This window comes from Pseudorca crassidens, chromosome 3 (assembly GCF_039906515.1).
Source record: "Pseudorca crassidens isolate mPseCra1 chromosome 3, mPseCra1.hap1, whole genome shotgun sequence".
Classification (NCBI taxonomy): domain Eukaryota; kingdom Metazoa; phylum Chordata; class Mammalia; order Artiodactyla; family Delphinidae; genus Pseudorca; species Pseudorca crassidens.
The window spans coordinates 145,403,749-145,416,927 of record NC_090298.1 but is presented as its reverse complement, the minus strand read 5'-3'; the positions used below and the strand labels follow the sequence as shown (position 1 = coordinate 145,416,927).

The window sequence follows — 13,179 nt, the reverse complement described above, 5'->3', positions numbered from 1 at the left end:
TCAGGGGTCTTCTGAGGTGTACCCTGCTGGTCCCCGCAGGCGGTCCTGCAGACAGATCAGAAGCTCGGGATGGGGGACAGAGGCTGGCACTGGTGCTTGGGGTTCCAGATTCCTCATGAACGGAGGCACACCAGTCACCTCTCCTCAGCCCCAGCTGTCACCTCGAAGTGGGTGCGGGGGTGTTGTAGGCACTCAGAGGAAAAGGAGGCTTGAGAAAGAACTAGGCCTACCCAGTCTGGCACCAGAGCCCACCAAGATGCAAACCAAAGGTAGAAAGAGGGCTTCCCTGGTGGCACAGTGGTTGAGAGTCCGCCTGCCGATGCAGGGGACATGGGTTCGTGCCCCGGTCCGGGAAGATCCCACATGCCGCGGAGCGGCTGGGCCCGTGAGCCATGGCCGCTGAGCCTGTGCGTCCGGAGCCTGTGCTCCGCAACGGGAGAGGCCACAGCAGTGCAAGGCCCGCGTACCGCAAAAAAAAAAAAAAAAAAAAGGTAGAAAGAATCTCAAAGCCCAACAGAGAGGCATGCCAGCTCTGATGGGGTCATTCCTCAGGGCGACAAAGCCAGCTTTGTGACAACCACCTCAGAGGGCCAAGAATTGGGTCTGGGCTGCCAGACAAGACAGGCTGGAGCTTTCCAGGAAGGAGGGCGAAGGGAAGTGAGGCACCGGCATCAGCTTCTCCCTCCAGGCCATGAATGCTGCTCTTCTGGCCATCCAGGATGGCCTTGGCTATCCTGGACCAACTGGTCACAGGGCGGGCATGGAGCTGAGACTGCCCTCCCCGGGCAGGGAACTTCTCAAAGGCTGGACGGAGCCTTCTTTGTTCATCCTCATTACACAGCCGTAAGCTTTAGGCCGATCCCCGGGACGCGACACACCAGCGTCTACCCAGGAGCAGCCTCCAGTGTAACAAGCAAGGGAAGGTGGACCACGAGCCTCAAGGGAATCTGCCTGTCAATCGTCAGAAAGCCAGGCCAGGCAATCTAGTCAACCCGCAGAGAACATCATCATCACAATGACAACAGCCCCATGCACTTCTCCTTCCTCCATGCTGGGCACGGTGTTAGGGTTGGCCACACGTCTCCATCTTCACAAATTCCCTGAGGGAAGCACTATTTTGATCCCCATTTTACAGCTCAAGATACTGAGCCTCAGAGAGGTGAGGTGACTTTCCCAAGGTCACACAGCAAGCAGGCAGCAAAGCCAGGAGAAAGCTCAGAACTGATTTCAGTGCCTGCACTCATCACCACAGTGCTGGCCTGCCTAAAGAGAGGGGGGAGCCTGGGTCTGGCATTTACTACAATTCGTTTATTCATTCAGCAGTTATTAACTCAGTATCTACCACATACCTGTTATCCACAAAAGATGGATAATTCCCTGCTCTCCAGGACCTGACATTCTCCAGAGAGGAAAGAAAATAAACAAGGAGACACACAAGAGAATCCCAGTTTGTGACAGGAGGCTTGAAGGAAATCAGCAGGGAGCTGTCACTGTGGTCAGGAGGGAACATGGGAGTTGAGACCCAGAGGATGAGAAGGAGCCAGCTGTGCAGTCATCGGAAGAGAGTGGCAGGCAGAGGGACCAGCAAGTGCAAAGGTCCTGAGGCAGAAAAGGCTGTGCTTCCTTCAACTGCTCTCAGTGGCCCCCATCCTCCTTAGACTTGGAGGCTGGCTAATGTTAACTCTTTAGTCACCAGCATAGTGGTTAACCCTCCACCTGCCACCCTTAGGGCTTGAATTCTGGTTCTGGTACAGCCTGTTCTTAGGAGGAAAAAAATAAGCTATAGGAGAAGGAAGAAAAAAAATTGTAGCAAAGGGGAAAGCAGAGAGAAAGGGGAAGAGAAAGAGGAGTGAGCACATGGAGAGCGGGAGGAGGGGGTGGAAGGAGGAAGCTCTTTTGCAAGTCCCTTCCTCCCTGCCTATCCCTCCCTCCCTGCCGGCAGCCTACAGGAGTGCACAGCACCTTAGGGCCCACAAGGGCCTCAGGAGCACCCAGCTTCCCCACCCTGACACCGCCCCCTTCCCCTGCCACTTCCTCTGCTAACCCTGCCCAAGACCATCACCACTTCCTCCGCATTAGAGGCCACCATCGCCATCCCAGGGCTCAGATTCAGTGGAGGCTGAGGCAGGCCCGAAGAAGAGGCACATTCCTGGGCTCACAAATGTCAAGGCCACAGGAGATACCACACTGAAGGGACCCTGGACCCTCTCCTCCCAATAAGCCCATTTGTCTTCCCCTCTGTATTGTACAGCAGAAAAGGCAGAGGCTCCTGGCCAGAGATATCTGGGTTTAAGTCCCAACTTTGCCACGGAAGAGCTGTGTGATGCTGAGCAAGTCACTGTACCTCTCTGGGCTTCTGCATCATCAGGTGGGGATACTAACTCCTGCTTTTCATGGGGCTGGTAGAAGAATACATGATGGAATGATGGACAGATATGAACGGAGTGGGAGTTCCCTGGTGGTCCAGTGGTTAGGACTCCGTGCTTCCACTGCAGCAGGCATGGGTTCAATCCCTGGTCGGGGAACTAGGATCCTGCATGCCGCACGGTGAGGCCAAAAAAAAATGAATGGAGCAAAAGTCAACTCCCCACTCCTTTATCTTGTTCACCTGGGAACCCACGGTGCCTGACACGTAGGAGGTGTTCAGCTGATCATGCTAATGACTAACACCCATGTGAGCTTTTCCAGAGTCCTGGACTAAGGGGTTTACATGGGCTATTTCATACTCCAACAACCCTATGAAGTAGTACCTTTCTGCAACTAAAGAAACCGAGGCACAGGTAAGTACTTTTCTCAGGATCACATAACCTGCAAGAGGGAGGGCCAGGCTTTAACTCCAGGAACCAGGATCGCATCCAAGTTCCCGGACCATCTCTAGTCCCTGGCAAACGTGAGCTTCCCTTCCCATCTCACCGACTCTGCTCTCTTTCCTTACTGACTACCAGGCCTAGTTCTCTAGAATCCTCCATGCCTCTCACCCACGTACAACATCTCCCTCTCGGGCTAGTCCCCTTCCATTAGTCACTTCCCCTCCCTGGACTCTAACTTGGGCTCCAACCACAGCTCTGGTCCTCCTCCCACCCCCACCAGCTCCAGCCACCAAGACGTGGCCACTCTGTCCCAGCCTTCACTCATCAGTGGCTACCCTGACCTTGGGCAGCCAGGATACCTGGCTCTGGCATCCCCCAATTGTGTGGGCAAGCCACTCCCCATCTGGTGACCATTCAAAGATCACTCTTCTCTAACACCACACAAGGCTGACCTCATGGCCTGGTCAGACCCCGGAGGCTTGGGGCAGGCAGGACGGTAACCGTCATATTCAAATCCCTCAACTTGGCATTCAAGGCTCTCTTGACTTGACTCCCACACACTGTTCTAGACCTGGCCCGCCCTGGCCAGCTCTCCAGGCCAAGCCCAGCTCCCAAACCCACTGACCGCTGGGCTTGAGGAGGCATTTGAAATGTGTACAGTGGACCAGGGGGAGGGCACCAGGTGCTGGCGGACAGAGAGGCCAGATCTGCGCTGCCCAGTATAGCAGCCAAGGTCACTACCGAGCCCCTGAACCGTGGCTGGTCCACACCGAGACACACTGTAAATGCCAAACGCACACCAATTTCCAAGACTTAGTCTGGAATGAGAACTTTAAATAACTCTTTCTTTGTATTGATTATATGCTGAAATGATCATACTTTGGAAATACTGGGATAATTAAAATATACTATTGAAATTCATTTCTCCTGGTGTTTTTCCTTGTTTGAATGAGGCTACTAGAACATTGTAAGTTGCACACGCGTCTCCTGTTACATACCCCTTGGACAGCGCTGGCCCAGAGGCTGCCCCTCACTTCCAGCAGACGTGGCCCCGCAGGAGTACACGTGGGCGGTACCAGCACATCTGATATTTCCACACAAGACAGGGATCAGGGTTCTTATGGGAACTCTCCTGATCTCAAAACGCCTGCAATCACTTCAAACTTGGTTCAGCCACCGTGGGAGCCACACAAACCCACCTGCAGGCCCTTCCTGGCTCAAGGGCCACCAGGGGACAACCTCAGGCCTCACTGTCTGGCCTCTCTCCTGGCCCAGACTTCCTTCCCTCCAGCCTTCTATCCCGTCCCACCCGCCCTGCCTGGTGGAAGCCGTCCCTTCTCACTCTAGCCCCATCTTGGTCCCGCTACAGCTCGCTCACCCTGGCAGAGCTTTCTTTTCCTCCCCCGTGTGGCCCTGAAAACAGCAGGGGTGGCAGGCGCCTGGCCCATCCTGAGCACCTATGAGCTACCGGTCTGATTCTCACAGCTGATCTGTGGGGTGAGTACTGGTCTCGGCCCCACTGGACACATGGGGAAACTGAGGCTCAGAGACAAGCCACTCGCCTGACGTCACACAGCGGCGAAGTGGGGCAGCCAGGGTTGAAAGCCTGGTCTGCCTGGCTGTGAGGCCCGAGTCTTTCATCACACACCCCCAGGGATGTGATACACACAGGTGAACGCGGCCTGTTTGCTGAACTGAATCGAGGCACATTCATTTGTATGAGGCAGCAGTGTGCCACGGGAGTGATCTTGTCCCCCAGGGGACATGTGGCCTTGTCCAGAGACATTTCTGGCAACTGCGGGTGGAGGAGGAGGTGCCGGCAGTGGTGGTACTTTTGTGGGTAGAAGCCAGAGATGCCGCTAACATCCTATAATACACAGGCAGCCCCCACAGCAAAGAATGAGCTGCCCCAAATGTCAGTAAGGTGGGGAGCCTGGTATCATGGACAAGCTACAAACACTGAAGGCCTTCTGCTTGTCCCCAGTTTAGCTGCAGTAACTGGCCAGGACCTTCTCCGTTTGATAGCAAGAGCATCAACCATAATGAACTATCATCCTTTCCTGCCCACTTCCTGGGTGGAGATCAGGTGCTGAATGTATTGCACCTCCCTAGCTCATCTCGTCCTCCATCGTCCTCCAAATTATCACCTCCATTTTACAGACAAGGGTCTGAGGCTCAGAAGGCGGGGAAATCACTTGTCTGGGGTTACAACCCAGATCCTCCTGAGCCCCAGTTGCTTCCCTTAACCACCCTGCTCCACTGCCCTCAGCAGGAGCTGGGCCTGGGAGTGACCATCCCGGTCTGTTTTCTCGGGGCCTGTGGGGCAGCAGCCCCTGGGGATTTCCCCCTAGTCCGGGTAACCTCGGGAGGCCAGGGAACCCTGGATGGAGGTGAAGGCTGGGGGCACCGTTAGTTGTTTAGCTCACTTCACCCTGGCCTGCTCTAGACCCAGCCAGAACAAGTCTCAGGGCGGCCAGTGCTAAACCTGCCCCTCCAGACCCAGGCAGACCCCCTGCGCAGGCAACATCCCCAGGAAGCTCCGGCCACCTTGGTTTTAGGACCCAGCCAGGAACCCACTCACAATAGCATGGACTTGTGTTTAAAAACACTAGACTGAGCGGAAATAAGGTTACTGCCTGGGGGCAGAGCTCTTTCCGGAGGAGGAGGGGAGGCGCACGGGAGACCTCGGCAGACCCCGGAGGAAGGAGGAAGCGGAAACCGAGGCTTTAAAACTCTTAGGCAGAGATGAGGGGAAAGGAGCCGGCCTGGCCGGGGAGGGCCCAGAACCTCAGCTTTGTCTGAACTGGGTGGCAGGGCAGGATATGGCACCCGAAGGATGGGGGTTAACAATGGCTCTCTGAGCCCGGGGGCACCTGAGGTCCCCACCCATGGGGCAGACGCTGCCAAGATCCCGGGTTCCTGCAGGGTCCCAGGGGACTCGGGGACTGGCTCTTAAGCGAAGGCAAGGGGCAAAGGGGGCCGCTATTAACTTATCTCATTTTCTTTTAAAAACCACCCTCAAAGAGCCATGCATCACTCCCTCAACCGAGTAACTCCCTTCTAGGAGTCTAGCATAAAAAAATGATTTAAAATATAAAAACTTTACAAGCAAAGCTGTTCATCAATATAGAGTCAGCCTAGGGCTTCCCTGGCGGTGCAGTAGTTAAGGATTCGCCTGCCAATGCAGGGGACATGGGTTCGAGCCCTGGTCCGGGAAGACCCCATATGCCGCGGAGCAACTAAGCCCGTGCACCACAACGACTGAGCCTGTGCTCTAGAGCCCGTGAACCACAACTACGGAAGCCCGCGTGCCGCAACTACTGAAGCCTGGGTGCCTAGAGCCTGTGCTCCACAACAAGAGAAGCCACCGCAATGGGAAGCCCACGCACCGCAACGAAGAGTAGCCCCCGCTCGCCGCAACTAGAGAAAGCCTGCGCGCAGCAACAAAGACCCAGTGCAGCCAAAAATAAATAAATAAAAATATACAGTCAACTTTGCTATAAAGTTTACTTTAAAAAATGCCAGTTTTGTTTCAACGCCACTGATGTATTAGGGAACAATTTTATCAAAACGCTAAATTCACATTTGCTTATGTTCTGTTCTGTCTGCCAGAAACGCTAGGTGAACACAGAAAACTTCACCCAGATGAGCCAAGCAGCAAAGGAATGCACAAATGGCACAGGCACCTCAAACATCTCTCAGCAACCTTTAAGCCACACCCACCCCATCTGGGGGTCCAGCGTGCCCCCTGATTTCAGATAACCCTCTTTTCAGATAACCCTCCTTCCACAGCTTCACATACTGCAATGCTTCCCACCCACAGCCACAAGCATCCTTGCAGACCTCTTTCCCAGTTCAGTGTTGTATTTATTGTGATAATTTTGTCTTTCTTATCTGCAAAACTTGTGTAAAACGGTGCTACTTGTTTTTTAGGTTCCTATCTTTATTTTTTTCTAATGTGCTGATGAAGTTTTTGAGTGTTGTGCCCTTAGCCCCATTTTTCTCACAAGGCCTCTGATTTTTGTTGCATGTTTTGCACAATTCAGGGATTTTTAGGAAGGCGTATTTACACTACAGCGGACCTGACTGTATTGTGTAAAGGGCTTAGCACAGCGCCTGGCACATGATAAGCATTTAATCAATTTTAACTTGTTGGGCTTCCCTAGTGGCGCAGTGGTTAAGAATCCGCCTGCCAATGCAGGCGACACTGGTTCGAGCCCTGGCCTAGGAAGATCCCACATGCTGCGGAGCAACTAAGCCCGTGTGCCACAACTGCAGAGCCTGCGCTCTAGAGCCCATGAGCCACAACTAGTGAGCCCGCATGCCACAACTACTGAAGCCTGTGTGCCTAGAGCCCGTGCTTTGCAACAAGAGAAGCCACAGCGATAAACCCACGCACCACAACGAAGAGTAGCCCCCACTCGCCACAACTAGAGAAAAGCCTGCGTGCAGCAACGAAGACGCAGTGCAGCCAAAAATAAATAAATTTATTTTAAAAAAATTTTTAACTTGTTAATAGTAAAAAGAAAATGGGGGGGTAGGAATTAAATATCCAATAAGATTAAAATCATGGGGGCACTGAGCCATCCCAGAAGGTATGTGTGAAACATTTAGAATAACACAGGAAGAGGCTTTAGGAATGAAAGATAACATAAAACACTGTAGGTGTGTATTATTACAACCCTGCATTAAAAAAATTTTTTTCTCCATAAAAATCGATTAAGTCTGGAAGGAAATATATCAAAATGTCAACAGCAACTGATGGGACTTAAGGTAATGTTTTTCTTTTTAATTAAAAACAAATTTGTATTATACACCTAATTTTGCAAAATCATAAACATTTTAAAAGCTTAAAGACAACATAAGACAACAACTAAAGCAATTTTCAAGAAGCAGAAAAATCATCTCAGCCTGTTAACCCAACTCTTCATGCCCCCATGCTCCCTGTCTCTGTTCAGCACATAAGTACCTGTTTCACCCACAGCTAGGACAGCGGGCACACCCTGCTGAAAGCAGTTTCTTCCATTCAACCCTCCATCTTGTCTTTAGAGTAAAGATTATTATTAAGGGCAAGAATTTTGAAACTATATAGCTTGTGACTTTTACTTTGTATCTAGTAATGAACGAGAAATGATTTTCTTTTGAAATCGCTTAAGGAGTAGGTGAGCATGAACTTGACTGTGCAAAAAATCAATCCTACGCGCCTCTTTTTCTCCCGAGATCAACTGATGATTTATCAGGGAGAAGACGGAAAAAGAGGCTCCACATCGTGAGACACTAATGTCTCAAGACATGAGGCTTTGAGACTCTGCAAGACACTCCTCAGGACATCTGTAATTGGAGTCCTCTTCTGACAAGCCTTTGACAAACTGGGATTCCTATGGCTTCCTACACCAGCGAAATCCTCAGAAAGGCCTTCACCACCTAGGCTGCCAGGAGAACAATCTGCTAGTTCTAGGACAGGGAGAGGAGGTGCTGCTGGCCATCACTTCACCAGCTCGCAGCCAACGGGTTACCAAGGTGCCACGTCAAAATGGAAGTTCTGGTCCCAGACATAAAACCTAGATGGAACCTCTGGCCTGTGCTGCTGAAATGGCCATGCCAGGGAACAAAGAAGTGGGAAGGAGTTATGGTCCCTGATTAGAATCTTTAGTAAAGCAACACCTGCTTCAACTTCAACTCTAAGGGCCTGACTAAGCAGCACTTCTTCAGGGTAGGAGACGAGGTCACAGGGATCTCTGATCCAAGACGGGTCTTCCTTAGCTGGTAACTAAGCCCAGAGCCTTGGGTTCTAGTCCCTTCCTTTCCCTGAGCCCCCGTATTCCTGCGTGTAACATGGGGTTGGGTTAGATCAGAGGGTCACACACCAAGGCCAGGCAGGGAAGCTAATAAATGTCCAGGTGTGTCAGCCATCACACAGCTCTCCTGATCTACCTTCCCCTTGTCTTAATTATGAGAAAATCATGGGTTCGGAGGTGGTGGGGGAGGGGCTTGTGGTGCAGCCGGCTCACAGCTTTGAGCACTAGACTCACTTTTAACAGGGTTCACGTGCTCTGGAGAACCAGGAGGAGACAAAATAACCTGTGAATCAGATGGGCTCCTTTGTATGAAACTTTCAGAGCTGTAAGGGAGTTTTGTGGGGCTAAAGCAGGAGGAAATGACAGTCGAAACTGACAAGGGGAAATCTTACAGCCTAGAAGCAAAGTTCTGCATTTAGGTTTGAAAGAAAATGAACCTTATGAAGCCAGGATTCATTAGGGGACAGGGACAAGACTGCAATGGAAAGTCAGCCTCTAACAGAACAACATCATGCACTAAAAACACCAACTTAACCTTCTGGAGAAAGCGGGGGATGTGGTGAGCTGACCAAGGGTCCAGCTGTTCTTACGGTGGTCAGAGCACACCTGGCAGAGCAGGCTCCATCAGGGGAAGGCAAGTACACCGGTGGGGTGTCTGGCGGGGCCGCAAGACTGAGGACAGTTTCCTGGTGCCGCTAGGAGGGAGAGGCAGCTCTGAGAAAGGGAAAGAAAAGATGTGCGAGTGAAGTATGTGCTGAGGGCCCTGGAATACGTGCAGAACCCTCAGGCAGAGAAAGGCAGCAAATCAAAGCAGCTGAGAGCCACAGGTATGAGTGTCACAGAGGCCAGCCTTCCAACCACAGAACCTTTGCTCCAGTGGGGCTTTCACCCTGTAAAAGGAAGTGCTGGCTCCGTGGGGAGGTGGTAAGGGAACAAAACAGGCACCCTGAGGGGCCTGGGTGACTTCAAAATTGCTCCTAGAGCAATGTTCTCAAACTTAAAGCGCACGTAACATGGGGGATTCTAATCAGGGGGATCTGGGCATCTGTTGAAATGCAGACCCTACTTTATTATTCATTAGGTCTAGGGTGGGGCCCGAGATTCCGCATTTCTAACGAGCTCCCAGGTGATGCTGGTGGTACTCCTCCAGGGACTACACTGTGGTGATTAGGCTCTCCACCACTTTCAAGGCAAAGAGAGCAAGTCTTGACCAGGGGTGGCCTAGAGAAGCTCTCTCTGTGGTCCAGGCTCCTAAAAGGGAAACCCTGGGGTCAGAGTGATCTACAAGCTATAGGAGCCCCAAAGAAGGTGATGGTGGCTTAGGAAGGAGGTGCCCTCCTTAGAAACCACCAGCTTAACATGTGGGTTTCTCTCAGTAAAGAGTTTCCTGGGGGAAAGGAGATCAGGGAAAGCGTGGAGTCAAGCTCTAAGTGTTTGGGTCCCCAATACGACTGAGCAACTCAGAATGTGTTCTCAGGACCAGAAACCAGACAATGACCTGCTGCAAACGTGTCTACAAATAATCAGCTCTGCCCCACCCACCCCTCCACAAAAGCTCTCTGGCCTTTCATTCTTCTAGGGAAAGGTGACTGCAGACTGGAAGACTCCCCAGCTGTGACTCATCCACATACTCAAATCTGACCCCAAGCGCAGGATTCACGAGGCCCTAGACTTTTCCCCTCTGCCCAGCCCCAGCCCACATTTCCATGCCTAACCTCTCACTCTAGACAACACCCCCCTCCACCTCCTGTCTCTCCCGTTTCTGGCTCGTCTTCAGGTGTGTCCCCAACTTCACCGGACTCAACCCTTCCAGACGCAGTCGAGTTTCTCTGCCCCCAGCGCCTCGGCACTCTCACGGAACCTGAGTGGCCTCCCTTAAAAAGTATGCCTAGTATCAGTTTTACCGCGGATGCCTCGTCTCGGATGCTAAAGTCCTTTAAGCGCCCTCTTTGTCTCCCCCTGCGGCGCCGAGAGCCGTGCAGGGCGCACAGGAAGTGCTCAGAAACTTAGCTCGGGGCAGCAGCCGTGCCCGGAGGGGGCGTCCGGCACGCAGGGACTCAGCCGGGCTGTGTGAGGATACCCCACCCCCGACCCCAACGAAGAACAAGGATCACCAGGACAGGACCCCGGGACTCCGAGTTCAGGGCCGGGCAGCCCTCTGCGTTCTCCCGAGCCGTGGCCGAGACTGACCAGGGCCAGCGCCCCTTCCTTCCGGAGCCGCTCCACGCGCCCCGAGCCACGCACCACCAACACAGCGCCCTCACCTTGTAAACCTTGCCGAAGGCACCATCGCCCAGCTCGCCCACGATCTCCCACACCTCGTTGGGGTCCAGGTCCCGGCGAACGTGCTCATATTCGCGGGACTTTCTCTTCTCGAAGGTAGACCGGCGCAGGATGCGGCGGAAATTGGCGAAAGCCATGGCTGAGGGCACGCGAGCCGGCGGGCGAGGTGGGGCCGGCTCCGGCTCGGGCTGTAGCTCCGGCGGCCGCGAGGGAGGGGCTGGAGGACGCCGCGGCGCTCTGGGGTTCTCCCCAGACCCGCCCTTCCCCGCAGCCAGACCCCGGTCAAGTGCGCCCTGGGCTGCGCGCGGCGGGAGCACCCGGAACCGCGCAGGCGGCCGCGGTCCCCGCCCCCGCTCGGTCCAATCTCCGGGCCTCTTCCCGATGTAGACCCAATTCGCGCCGCGCCCCCGCCCAGCCCGCAAGCCCCGGGACGCGTTCCGGGGACCCGGCCCCGCTCCCGCCCATCGGCCCGACTCCACCTGCCGCTCCCCGGCAGCGCCCGGAGACCCCCTAATTGGCTGCGGGCGCTCCCCGGCTCCGCCCGTCGCCGCAGGGCACTCTGGAAACTGTAGTCCCCCGCGCGCCGCACGCCCGCGAGCCACGGACTAGGCTTTGGCGAGCTTAGTGGACCCTTCGGCGGGACCATACCGGGTCTGGGAGGCCCACCGTGTCTCGTGGCTCCCAAAATTTCTGCGGGAGCGAAAGGGGAAGCAGACTGGTTATTCGGGAGCGCCCACTGATTGCTGTCCAAAGACCAAAAAGGCGAACCGGCATTAATCATTGAATCCGCCCCGTAACGGCCCCGCGCGGCTGCTCTGCTCGCGCCCACTTTTCAGGTGGGGGCGCCCGGCGGGCGAGGGCACTAGCCCCGGGCTGCACATCCTGCGGGCGGATCCGGTGCGGATTGCTCGGCGTGGTGCTGCCTCCTAGCGCGGGAAATGCTGCGCCCTTGCGGCAGCGGTCAGTCCCTGAAAACCCAGGCTCCCCGGCTCGCTTCCAGCTTCCCAGGGGCTCTGCCCCACCGAGATCCACCAACCGGCCAGGATTACAGGGCTAAGAGAGAGCGCTCCGTGGGGACTTACTTATCACATGCTTCCTGATGGATCTTCAGATATATCTGCATATTAGGTAAAAAACTTCCTTATTCTTAATTTTACAAATTTTAAAAATAAGCTCATTATACATAGAATTGAAGTTTTCTTTGACCACCATCATCCTCGATCCTGTCCGTTTTCCACCTGCTACTGTTAACTGTCTCTAGGACAGTTAACACGTATCTGAATCTAAGTAGGTTCCAAGCAGCGAGTGCTGAGGGGTGGGCAGGTGGGCGACCTGTAAAGCTTATTATGGTAACTCTCCCACATAAGCAAATTGAGTCTCGGGGAATGTCACACTCCAATAGACCACGTCCCTGCGGAGAAGGTCCATGTTGAGGTGTTTTCACCCCTTCCTGAGTCGCATGCAAACACCAAGTATAGTTCTAAATTTGGAAAGCCAAATGCAGAAGCCTAGGGTACTGGTGGTGGTCTGCACAAAGGATGCCCTGAGTAAAGGTTGCCAAGCACTTTGAAATGTCCCCACAACCTAATGAGTGGTTGCAATCGTAGAGGGTCTTTATCACTAAAAGGAGGAAATGCAGCACAAGACTGGGCTCTCACCAAGTAAGCCCAAGTTTAAACCTCCCAGAACAAGCTGGAAGGCCGGTCTTTCATTAGTTTCAGTCCATTTGACCAACATTGTGAAGGGGGTGAGGGAACAATGGGGGAGGCTTTCCCACTGGGAGGTGGGGGCTCTGACCACAGGTCAGTCTAGAGGGGCTGGGACTGGGAGTCCCAGTCCCAGTTCATCCCCAAGCCGGGCCAAGCCACACACGACTCTGTGAGACTGGCTCTGCGATAGCTCCAGAAAAAATGAAATGAGAAACAAAAATGGAGAGCTTCACTCAAAAATGTTGTAAGAAGCCAGACACACAACAGCACACGTTATATGATTCCATTTGTATGCAATGTCTAGAAAAGGCAAATTCATAGGGACAGAAAGCAGATTAATGGTTGCCAAGGACTAGGCTGAAATGGACATGAGGAGTCTTATTGGAGTGATGAAAATGTTCTAAAACTGGATTATGGTGATGATATAATAACTTGGCAAGTTTACTAAAAATCACTAAATTGTATACTTGAAATGGCTGAATCTTATGATATGTAAATTATACTTAAGTACAGTTGTAAGAAATCAGAGAGGTTCAACAAAACCAAAGCTATATCTCTGAGATAACTAACAGACAAGGC

At 53.2% G+C, this 13,179-nt stretch overlaps 1 protein-coding gene across 1 annotated transcript in view; it reads right to left on the bottom strand.

Annotated features, from left to right (window-relative positions):
• STK10 (serine/threonine kinase 10) overlaps positions 1–11,364 on the bottom strand; it is a 120,191-nt gene extending 108,827 nt beyond the window's left edge. Inside the window, exon 1 of the mRNA XM_067732846.1 lies at positions 10,873–11,364. Within this exon, the coding sequence (XP_067588947.1) occupies positions 10,873–11,028 (156 nt within the window). The 5' untranslated portion in view covers positions 11,029–11,364. The remainder of the gene's footprint in view (positions 1–10,872) is intronic.
• Positions 11,365–13,179: the final 1,815 nt, after the last annotated feature.